Source organism: Solanum pennellii, chromosome 6, assembly GCF_001406875.1.
Source record: "Solanum pennellii chromosome 6, SPENNV200".
Taxonomy (NCBI): Eukaryota; Viridiplantae; Streptophyta; class Magnoliopsida; order Solanales; family Solanaceae; genus Solanum; species Solanum pennellii.
The window spans coordinates 60,711,151-60,723,346 of NC_028642.1; the positions used below are offsets into that span (position 1 = coordinate 60,711,151).

General features: G+C 37.8%; 2 protein-coding genes across 3 annotated transcripts; both read right to left on the minus strand.

Moving 5' to 3' along the window:
• Positions 1-372: 372 nt before the first annotated feature.
• On the minus strand, positions 373-2,353 carry LOC107021670 (pectinesterase-like). The gene has a single exon (XM_015222369.2). The coding sequence runs from the start codon at positions 2,164-2,166 to the stop codon at positions 472-474; it is 1,695 nt and encodes a 564-aa protein (XP_015077855.1). The 5' UTR covers positions 2,167-2,353; the 3' UTR covers positions 373-471.
• Positions 2,354-3,551: 1,198 nt separating this feature from the next.
• On the minus strand, positions 3,552-10,321 carry LOC107021313. Of its 2 annotated transcripts, none has more exons than XM_027918110.1 (3): positions 10,066-10,287; positions 4,207-4,281; positions 3,552-3,830 (listed from the first exon to the last, which is right to left on the minus strand). In XM_027918110.1, exons 1-3 carry the CDS (start codon positions 10,216-10,218, stop codon positions 3,576-3,578), a joined length of 483 nt encoding a protein of 160 aa, XP_027773911.1. In that variant the 5' UTR covers positions 10,219-10,287; the 3' UTR covers positions 3,552-3,575. The 2 variants fall into 2 exon arrangements, with proteins under 2 accessions (XP_027773911.1, XP_015077437.1); XM_015221951.2 differs by having other exon boundaries at positions 3,648-4,021; positions 10,066-10,321.
• Positions 10,322-12,196: the final 1,875 nt, after the last annotated feature.

Below are 12,196 nucleotides of genomic sequence, written 5' to 3' on the forward strand. Positions count from 1 at the left end.
TAGGCAATCGCTTTGCATTTGCAAAGGAGATGAACAATCCGCGATAAATAAATATGAGAGTAAAAAATATAAAGAGAAATAACATCAATCAGTTTATCACTCGAAATACGAGGAGGTTCAAAAATTTTCTCTCATAATTAAAACTCTTAAAATCGTAAAACTACATTATGAATGATGATTAAGTTAAACGGCTAAACATATATTTATAGAGTTCTAAAACTTTTGAAAAAGTCTATTGAAATCTTAAACATTTATTTCAAACTAATTAAATGGATAAATTATTCCAGGCAATCATTTTCCTATATTTCCAGTTTTTAATTATTGTTTATATTTATATTATATAGTTGTAAAGAAGATTCCAATCATGCAGCATTAATTAAAAAAAAGAAAAAATTAGTATTAATAATGAATGAATGATTAATAATGTTCCCGGTCGTCTATGACGATAACTATAACGATATTACATTGAAATTATCTTCCTCCAAGGCCAAGGTAAAAAGGTGCACCAGTGTGCTTCAACCAAAGATATCCATTAATCCAGCGGTCGACTGTGTATTGAACCGCTTCAAGTGGGTTAATAAGACGGAAGTTCTTGAAGCTCTTGTTCCTGTTATTGATGTTTGCACCGGGTCCGCGGTTGGCAAACTCGTAGTAATTACATGTCCGCTCGAATGATTCTCCTTGCCATATCATCCAACCTTCTGGGCGGATGAAATCACCCAATTCGCTCTCCATGAATACAGTGGTTGCGTAAGGCTTCCAGGGACGCCCCAAGTATGATGCCAGCTTGAACCTATCTGCAAACAATTCCATTTCTGGAACGATTCTGCAGTTCTGGAACACCAAACCACCTGGTTTGTTTGCTATTTCTTTGCCATCAGCGGTGATGGTGTTGAACTGGCTGTCCAAAGGCCTCCTCGCTATGATCAAACTATTTTGGATTACTGCTGACCCCCTTCCAAATATGAAATCTATCGTACCAGAGATCACACAGTTGCGGTAAAATTGGCGATGGTTTTGATAGTACAAGGTGTCTTGATAACCTTCAATGCTGCAGTCAAAAACAGCAGCCATATCACCGTTAATTCGAAGAGCCACAGCTTGGTGACCTTGTGGACCAGCAGTGTTGCGGAAGGTAATTCCCCTTGCAACGAACCCATTGCCAAGAACAGCAAAAGTAGCAGTGTCTTGGGTGGGTATTTTCATGATACCAAAGTTTCTATGTCCAGTAATAATGGTTTTCCCTGCTCCATCGCCATAGATGAAGACGTTTGGCTGCTTCTTGGAGATGATGACTTGCTCCTCATAGATACCAGCTTTAACATACACTATGTATTTGCCTCTATGGTTTTTAGGATAGGCAGCTAACGCAGCAGCGACGGTCTTGTACTGACCAGTGCCATCCTTGGCGACCACTGCATGAGGAGCTGCCCTATGTCGTCCACCTCCTGCTAAAAGCTTACGGTCGGCAACAGGGAACCAGGTAGGGTAATTAGCAAGGAGGCGACGATGGCTAGATGTTGATGTAATGGTGCTTGAGATGTTGAAAGCGTCTTGGAGGACGTTTGAAATCTTTGCTACAATGTTAATTGCATTGTGTGTGAGTTGGGTTGCATTTCGCATGCCATTTTCTAAGACTTGTTTGTAATCAGGCTTATCAATTATACCATCGAGACACATGCTTTGATAGGAGTAGACCGCACCGAGCCAGTTCAATAGTTCGCTCACACGATCACCAAGGGAATGCAATGCGGTATCCCCAACCATAGAGTAGGAGTCGTGGAGTTCCTCCACAGCATATTGCAACAGCTCTTTACAATCCTCTACTGCCATGTGATTGTACGGATCCGTTTTATTATCAATAGGATTACCCTTCTCCACAACCGCTAAAGATTTCTTTATTTCATCCCCTGTCACTTGCAACGAAGCCAACAGGTAGTCTTTCATCGTAGCACTATCGTTCTTAGACACTGCATCAAGGCTCTTAAAACAAGCTATTTCGAATTCTGCAGGTTTACAGAACTCCACAATCGATGCCTTCATTTGGACTTTAGGATTTTGTCCTGCATGATCTTTTGACCCTTTGTGCACAACGATCGCCACTCCCAATACAACACCTACCACAAGAAACAGTGATACCAAAGAAACCACGATTTTCCCCACCATCTTATATATATATCGAATTAATTCTTATATTCGACCGGGACAAAATGCATGCATGTATTAATAATAAAAGAAAAATAAAATAAAACAACTAATGGCGCCCGCAGTTAGAGGTTATTCCTCTAATAGGTTACACTAGTCGTTGAACATGCATATATAAGAAGAAGATGGATGGATGACTTAACCATCATGTTATGAGCAGCTTTATATAGAAGATTGTACCGACGATTGTGCTCCATTCACTTCGTCGCCATCCATCCATTGTATAGAATAATGGCGAACCACTAATTAGGAACCGTCAAATTAGTGGATTTCATTTTTTATGTTTTCTTAAAAAATAGAGCATCAATAAATTTATATATAGTTACTTGATTATTCCTATCTATGTTTTGGTTATAGCTATTCTCTTAAATGAACTGCATTTTTGGGTAAATAAGCTATGGGAAAATATAATTGATTTACCAAAAAAATTACTCATTTTCCGAATTTGTCAATAAAAATTTTTAAAAAATTGTAGAATTAAAGGTTATTATATTTGTTTGTGAACTTTTGAAGTTAATTATATATTTATACTTTTCATATTTTTAATTAATGAATTACTCATTTTCGAGATTTTCTGAAAAAAATCAAATTTTTAATTAAAATATTGGAGTTGTTGGATTTAAGATTACTATATTTATTTTTGAATTTTTGGCGTTAATTTTATATTATTTTTTTCATATTTTTCCTATTTTTTATTAATCAATTACCCATTTTCGAGATTTACCAAAAAAAATAAAAATTAATCGAAATTGTTAAAAACGAGTTGGATAATTTATTTAAAAGGGTCATTGGTTTATGGGTTGAATTAGGTGTTTGTGAGTCCGAATCTCTTTCCATTTCCATATAAATGTCATGTGTTAAGGTCAAATGACATCACAAATTCCATGCGACATTTAAATAAATGAAAAATGAGTTGGAAACATATCAACTAACCACATAAGGACATATCTGGGTCAAAAGTTGGACGGCAAGGGCATGAGAAACCCAAACTTTAAACAGAAGGTATATCTAAACCTTTTCGAATAGTTCAGGGGCATATTTGACCTTTTCCCCATTTTTATATAGCTTATTTTGATAAATTCGTGTTAAGCTTAGAAAGGCAATCGTCTTGACTAGAAAAGAGTAGTATGTATCAATGAAAAATAAAAGGTATACAAATCACTAGTACACATTGAGAATATGCTTGCTCAACTAATAGTTGTCACATTTTTCTTTCAAATTTTTGACGACTTTTTAAAATTATCAAAACAGATTTGTCATTGGTCGAAGAGATAGTTTTTGACGCAGCTTAACGACTTAGTTTCATCAGTTAACGTGAGTGAAGGGTAAAAAACTACTGCAACGACTTAGTTTCAACACAACCCTGTTTTTCAGCTATCAAAATTGCATATTTTCTCAGCGTCACCAACCAACAGAAAGGAAGTAAATGAAACAAAAGAACAAAGGAGACAAATAAAGCAAATACTTATGACATCATCTATCCCATTCAGTGTCCCACAAAGTTTTGGATTCAAATAATATGTCAATATTATAGCACACAAACACAATCCCTCAAGTGCAAGGACGCCTGGAACTATTTCCATCGGGCATGCATCTATCATTCTGTTATATCCCTCATACCAAATCTGTGATCAATGACAAATGAATCCATCACTCAACTGAGCATGCTGCATACAAATTTGCCATTGGACACCACTAGCTTCTCCCCTTTAATGACCGTATCTAGTGGTAGTGGGCTGAAACTCCGAGATGGGCCATAAAAATGAGGGAAGACATTTGAGTCACCGACAGCTTCATAAACCAACCCATTCCCAAGCTGAAAAAAAAAAAACCATCATAACAGGGGAACATCTCTCATCTGTTGATCAAACATATCATTATTTATATTAGAAAAGCCAAATAAATCTTGATAATATCATCAAATATGATGATCAACATTCTCAAGAGGAAAGAAAAAGTGGTTCTTATAAATGGTGAAGTCAAGAAGGCAATGCGACTAGCCTTTTTAGCATCGATTTGCAGCAAGTACAAATCATCCTTAACATTCAAGAAGAAGTTCAGCAAAGTTGATTGAACCTGCAAGTTCCAAATTTTCAAGTCAGAGTGACGACAAACAAATTCAATTAAATAAAATTTCGAAATTAATTTTTTTTTATAAAAACAAATTTAATTTTTTTTGGTCGGGATGGAGGGATGATCGGGGTAGGGTGGAGTGAAAATATAAAATTTTGAAATTGAAAATACTTTTAGAAATTGATGTTTTTTTTTAAAAAAAAAATGTAATTTAAAGTTGGACGAGAGTTCTGAGAAAATGTTTTCCTTAACTTTTGAAGGGAAGTCATTTTCCTTTGTGGTAAATGAGTTGATTTGAAAAATATTTCCAAAACTTTTGTCCCAACCAAACATGAGAAAATTAATTGTTCTCTAAAATATGCTAAGTTGCAACTAAAATATTCAATTGGATTATTTTTTCCACAATACGTTAAGCATATCTAACAACAATTGAACTATTGATTCCTTACATGATTTAAGTATAAATTCCTAAAGATAAGCCCTCTTTTCTTCTTTTTCCCGTCAGGAGTTCTGATTTTGGGTGATTGTTGAGACCACAAATGCTAAATCATGAAAGTATTCCCTACTTCTTTAACTTGCATGTCATAATGATTTTACATACTTTTCAAGAGAAGAACACTTGCAATTTTATTAATTAGGAGTTCAAAACATAAAGTGCTTTATAACAGGTGCTTCCCAAAGTAAAGGAAATAGATAAATGAGCAACTGAGGCAATAAGAACTTGAAAACTATATATCAAGTACGAGGTATAGTCTCATGCAGGTGATTTATTAATCAACAAACAAGTAGCTCGAGACTAATCTAAAGTTCTCTTGCATTCACTTGGTTAAAACTAGACACTAATTCATGATTAAACATGAAAAATAGGGGAGTCCAACACAATTTTCCTTGATAAGTTACTCCTCAAGTGTTGGTCGGTGTACATTTTTCTATAACTTTTGTCAACTGGATAATGACTTGCTTAAAAGTGTGTCATATTCCATTGTGATAAATGGGAAGCCTACTTCTCCCTTCCTTGCCAATAAGGGGATCCTCTATCTCCATTGTTCTTTCTTAGTCATGGAGTCTCTAACCAAATCCTTAAATGAATTGAAATTGCAGCCAGACTTCAAGTATCAACCAAGATGTGATAGATTGAACATCATATAACTGGGTTTGCTGATGACCTCCTATCATTTTGTAGGGGTGATGTGGTATCAGTGCAGCTATTGTTTGACAAGTTTCAGAACTTTTCTATATCATCTGAATTAAATGCCAATCTTGATAAAAGCTAAGTGTTCTTTGGGAGTGTATGAAACGATAGTGCACAGCACACTACATGCTTTTGCATGCAAGAAGAAGTTCAGAAAACAATAGAGAAGGATAAAGAAATCTAAAGAAAAGAAGAAACAGTAATATGAGGATGAAAACCTCAAGACCAAGAAATACTCCAGTAAGTAGAAAAATGGAACTATATTGAACTATATTGAACTTTCTCTGATGTCTTTCTCAACCCTCGCACAAGTTAGCTTACATGCGCCTTCCATGGGAAAGAGAGCTCGAATTCCATCTCAAAAGGTTCTAACCGCTAATGAGAATGCATACAAGGGAAATAGAAGAGGACAGAAGGGTAAACAATCTTCAAAGGTAGCACTGGTAGAGACATTTCTTTTTTTTTAAAAAAAAATATAAAAAGCACTAGTAAAGACCACTGGTAGAGACATTGAAAAAGGGATCTGATCCCAACCCCTCATATATCCAAAAACAGTAACCCCTAGATCTACTCGGGAGAAACAACTGGAGCTGATATGCTGCCACCTTTAATGACTACAGTATCCCATAAAATAGTAACCCCCACTCCTATTGCAGTGGGGCATATTGACACAGTGGAAGGAAGTTTTACTAGTTTCTGCTTGCAGTGATAAAAACACCTCTGGGAGTAGTAGGTAAAGGACACGGGCAGATGAAGTTGAACAAGTGATGCACACACAAGAGAAGAAGAACTCGATTTAGGATAATTTGGACATCAACTAGGTCTCGAGTGCTGGGTTTAAGCTTGAGTACGTTCCCCCCAACACTGCATGGTGAGTCTTCTATCATTGAAATTACACTAGAGGAGATCGAATATGAAATTATTTATTGGAAATCAACTGTGGTTTGTTATCCTCCATTTGAGGTATTGAAGGGTTTTATACAAAGATTATGGGCAAAGCATGGGATTAACAAGATAGTTAAGTAGAAGAATGAAATAATCTAGTTAGGTTTGACTCTGAGGTGGGGAAAATATGAAGTTATTCAGGGAGGGATTTACCACTTTGACAATAGCCTTTCATTGTCAAGGCTTGGAATCCTGACAAGGAGTTCACTGAGGAGATCAACACTGTCCCTATTTGATTAAATTCCTGGTCTAAACTCCAAATATTGGAGTTCTAAGGGGCTGAGCAGGATAGATAGCCTTATTTATTGATAAAAATATAGAGAGTAAAATTGGTCTAAACTATACCAGACTACTTCTGGAAGTAGGCATGGATATTCTCAACTTTTTGGCACCTATGTTTCTCAGACTCATCAATGTGCGAAGATGCACAAAAAGTAGTGCATTTTTTGATGATCCGACACGGGTGTGGCAACATTTTTGCAGATTCTGAGCAACATAGACTGACACTTTTTTTATTTAGGAATGAGAAAGGAAACTTGACTGAGCAGAAGGTAACTATTGTTTGGAGACCAACTCTTCGTAAATTTTGACAAAAATATGGCCATACAGAAGATGTTTGTTGAAAGAAGAAGGCACCAAAAGCTGCACCACAGGTTGAACAGACAGGTAAGGGCCAGCAAATTCCTTCCAGTGAGAAGACTGAAGCAGAAAGGGCGCATGAGAATGTAATGTCTGACCCTTAATTTGAAAAAAGCAATGTTCATGTCGCATCACCATAACAGATAGTACAAGCACCAATTGCTGAACCACAAAGGTTAGACCCACAAGTTACTGAGTCACAAGCACGGACTGCTAAGCTCAGCAACTACTCAGAGTCGACTGACTAGGGAAACATGTGTTACTCCGTCAAAGACTCAAAGACAAGGAAAACTCGGGCTCAAACACAGCACCAAGTGGAAAGAAGGAATCAATATCGGATATTAAACAGTCCTTTAGCTCCTACAACTGCATCAGAAAATCCAATTAAAGAGGGAGGCCAGTCTTCCCTAGATTTGAGTCATTTGACTATCGTTGAAATCTTATGTTGGAATGCTAGGGGACTTAATGCCCCTAATAAGCAAAAAGAGGTTAAACCCCTTTGCAATGATGTGAAAGTTAGTTTGATAGGGTAACTTGAAACTAAGATCAAGAGTGATAAGGTGGAGCAGATTACTAGTATTTCCAATTTAGAATCCCACGACAATGATAGAATTTTGGTGATTTCGAGACCTGATTACTACTCAATGACACCCTTAATATTACTGCACAAGTTATTACCTGTGAAGTTTGCCACATTCCCTTACAACTGACCTGTGTGATGTTGATTGTATATGCCTTCAATACAAGAGAGGAAAGAAGGTGATGATGGGACAGCTTGATGGAATATCATAGTAGGAAGTAGGAACTTTATGCCTTGGCTTGTTATTGGAGACTTCAACTAAGTACTGAGCAGTGCAGATAGAACTGGTGGGAACCCTTTTACTTGGTCAGAAGTAGTGGAATTCCAAGACTGTGTTGGTAGTTGTGGTTTATACGAATTGATGCACCAAGGGAAGAAATATACATGGCAAGGCAGACATGGTAATCTAAGAATCTATCTAAAAATAGACTGGCATTTCATTAACAAATGACTGGACAAATTCCCTACTTGCAAGGTTGAATACCTCCCAGAAGGAACAAGTGATAACTGCCCAGTTATGGTGTGTTATGAGGAGGAGAGACCAAGGACCAAAGACCAAGAAAGCCTTCTAGTTTTGTAATGGATGGTCCAAACATCCTTTATCCCTAGAGAAAGTGAACACTAGATGGGACATTCCAATTACAGGTTATATAATGTTTTGGGTAGTTAGAGATTGGAGCTAGAGATCACTAATGAATACTCAATTCTTAAGAAATATTGTTGATGAAGCAGATGATGAAAGAGAAGTTTTATTCCGAGCCAAATAAAAAGAGACAGACTGATCCACAAAACTTGGAGTTCCAAACATGTGAAAAGGACTAGTACCAGAAGTTCAAAACTTCAGTCTATATGGCTGAAATGTATCTACAACAGAGAAGTAAAGCATAATGGATCCAATTAAGGATGACTACACCATGTATATTTATTCTGTCATCAAACAGAAAAACTGCACCAAGTCAATACATAGCTGAAGAATTAAATGGGGGTGCGACAATCCGATCCTAATGAAATAGCCAAAATATTTGTAAAACCAATACTTTCAAATAATGCTACACAAATGTAGTATCTAGAATATCTCTTACATATTCACCATGTCGAGAATATGTTAATATAGATCATACAAGATATTCAACGATCTGTCCATCGTGCTAATATATGATGATATATGGACAAATAGAGCTCCACCTGATTGCAGTTGGTATTAGAGAAAGTTAAATGCCTTAAAAGAGGTATATAAACGTGGCACTCCAATTGTAGGTATGACCTAACTTCTGGTAGACAGTATCCCATCACTAACGGTTATAATATGGACAACAGAGAAGATGGAGACAACAGACTTGATGTAGAGTGCCACTGCACCGCCAAAGCATAAGTTCAATTTAATATCCCAGTCGATGACACCGCTTGCTGTCTCTGTGATAGAGGCAGTGGAGACCACTTGGGAAGTATAACTGGTTCAAACATGTGTTCTGAACTTATGGCGTGGGTAGGAATCAGATCTGATGAAGTTAAAGTGGTACTGGAGAGGATCAAACAGAAGAACCGAAAACAATTCAAGAAAGAAATGTAGCTATATGGGGGGCTTCCATATACCACACATGGAGGGTCAGGAACTGGGTGTTGTTTAGCAGAGTCCATGTACACACTGATATAGCCATAGCTCAAATTAGAAAGACTTGATCTTATTAGATAGCACAGGAAAGCTCATAGATGCAATAGTTTCATAAAATCACTCATTTATGCTTAGATTTTGGTTGGAGGCTTGTTATCCTAAAGCACCCTTCCTAGAAGGTGGATAGGGTATTTGAGTGTTGAGCAGGTGCATGGTTTTCTTGTTGGTTAGAGTATTACAGTTTACCAACAAAAAGATACATAAGTATTTACCATCCTTAGCATTTCCCAAAACTAATTGTAGCAATAATTTAAGTCGTTCAATCGTGTAAGACATATAGCCTGATCAAGTTTTGGAACATTCCCAAAACTAAACTCTGCCATGTTCATCTTCAGAACATGTGTATTCTTAACTGGCAAGCAAAAGGACTATTCAAGTAAATGAAAATAAATTACCTCTAAAGTATTCTATTGTACTATATTAGCTACTATCCTGCCTTATTTCTTTGTCAAGCTAATTCATCCCAACCCATCGACTGTCAATCGATTTTGTAGCCTTCTAATTCTACTGACAGACGATTCTCTATATGGTTTACTAAAATATCAGCTAAATGGCATACAGTTTGCACAACAAATTGTTGAAGCTGATATTGTTAGATGGTTCACTGTCTCTATCGGCCGTTTTGTCTCCTCTGTCCGCACTATATCCTGTGGAATAGGAAAATAGACGAAATAGGTGGGCGGCTAGACACTCCGACTTAGTATTTATCAAAGGGTGCAATAATGAGAATAGGGAAAGATAGACAAGCGGCAAGGTAACCTGGTCGAGCTTACTGAGATGTATAAAGCCAGTGGTTCGGTCAAGGTCCCCGCCAAAAGTGCTGCCTGTTTTCTGCATCAATTCCCACTCTTCCATCGTACTAATGCGGTAGACCAATTCTTCACTTACACCCGCTCCCTCCCTCTCAGTCATCTCTACAATGTTCAAAACCGGATTTCACCAACTTCCTTTCAATCTAAGCGGTCCCTTTTTGGACTAAAGGGGTGTTTGGTAAGAAACAAACAAGTAGACTTTTTTTTTTTTTTTACATATTTGGAAAAAATGGGTATTTATCTGGACTCGTTTGACCTTGAAAATGGATCGTTTTGACAGTGGTGACCAGCCGGCTCCATAGATGAGGTTTTAATGGACGTTCATGTAAATTTTTGGCGAAAATAATCTCGAAATTCTGGATGACCAAAAAAGATGGTGTACTATGACACACAAAAATCGATAAAATGGGGGTTTGTCAGCTTTGGGGCTCGTTTGACCTTGAAAATGGGCCGTTTTGGCCGTGGTGATCAACCGACTCCATAGATAAGGTCTTCATTGACGTTTGTATAAATTTTGGCAAAAATCATCTTGAAATTCCGGATCACCAAAAAAGATGGTGGACTATAGCACACGAAAATCGACAAATAAGGTCTTAACGGACGTCCGTGTAAATTTTTGACAAAAAGCATCTCAGAATTCCGGATCACCAATAAAGATGGTGGATTATAGCACACAAAAATTGGTAAAATTGGGGGTTTGCCTACTCTAGGGCTCATTTAACCTTGAAAATGGATCGTTTGGCCGTGGTGACCAACCGACTCCATAGATAAGGTCTTAACGGACGTCCATGTAAATTTTTGGAAAAAATAATCTCAGAATTTTGGATCACCAAAAAAGAGTGTGGACTATAGCACAAGAACATCGGCAAAATGGGGGGTTTGCCTGCTCTAAACTTGTTTGATCTTGAATATGGACCGTCTTGGCCATGGTGATCAATCGGCTCCATAGATAAGGTCTTAACCGACGTTCGTATAAATTTTTGACAAAAATTATCTCAGAATTCCAGATAAAAAAATAGTGGAAATAGCACATACAAATCGACAAAATGGGGGATTTGCCTGCTCTGGTGCTGTTTGACCTTGAAAATGGACCGCTTTGACCGAGGTGACCAACCGACTCCATAAATAAGGACTTAACGGGTGTCTGTGTAAATTTTTGGCAAAAATTATCTCGGAATTCCGAATAGCCAAAAAAGATGGTGGACTATAGCACACGAAAATTGGCATAATGGGAGGTTTGCCTGCTCTAGGCTCGTTTGACCTTGAAAATGGATCGTTTTGGCCATGGTGACCAACTAGCTCCATAGATAAGGTCTTAGCAGACATCTGTGTAATTTTTGGCAAAAATCATCTCAGAATTCTGGATCACCAAAAAATATGGTGGACTATAGCACACGAAAATCGATAAACGGGATGTTTGCCTACTCTAGGCTCGTTTGAGCTTGAAAATGAGTTGTTTTAGCCGTGGTGACCAACCGACTCCAGAGATAAGGTCTTAACGGACGTCCGTGTAAATTTTTGGCAAAATCATCTTGGGATTTTGGATCACCAAAAACGTTGGTGGACTAGNAAAGGGGGGGGGGGGGGTTTGCCTACTGTGGGGCTCATTTGACCTTGAAAATGAGTCGTTTTGGCCGTGGTGACCAACCGACTTCATAGATAAGGTCTTAACGGACGTCCACGCAAATTTATGACAAAAATCATCTCGAAATCCAGATCACCAAAAAAGTTGGGAGACTCTAACACACAAAAATCGGCAAAATGGGGGCTTTGCCTGCTCTAGGGCTCGTTTGACCCTGAAAATAGGCTATTTTAGTGGTGGTGACCAACCGGATGCATAGACAAGGTCTTGACAGACGTCCACGAAAAAATTTGGCATTTTTGACGTTGGAATCCGGATCACCCAAAAAATGGTGTGCTACAGCACACGAAAATCGTCGAAATGAGGGGTATGCTCTCTTCGGGGCTCGTTTGACCTTCCAAATGGGTCGGACGGGCCGTGATGGCCAACCGGATGCATAGACAAGGTCTTGACGGACGTCCACGAAAAAATTTGGCATTTTTGACGTCGGAGTCCG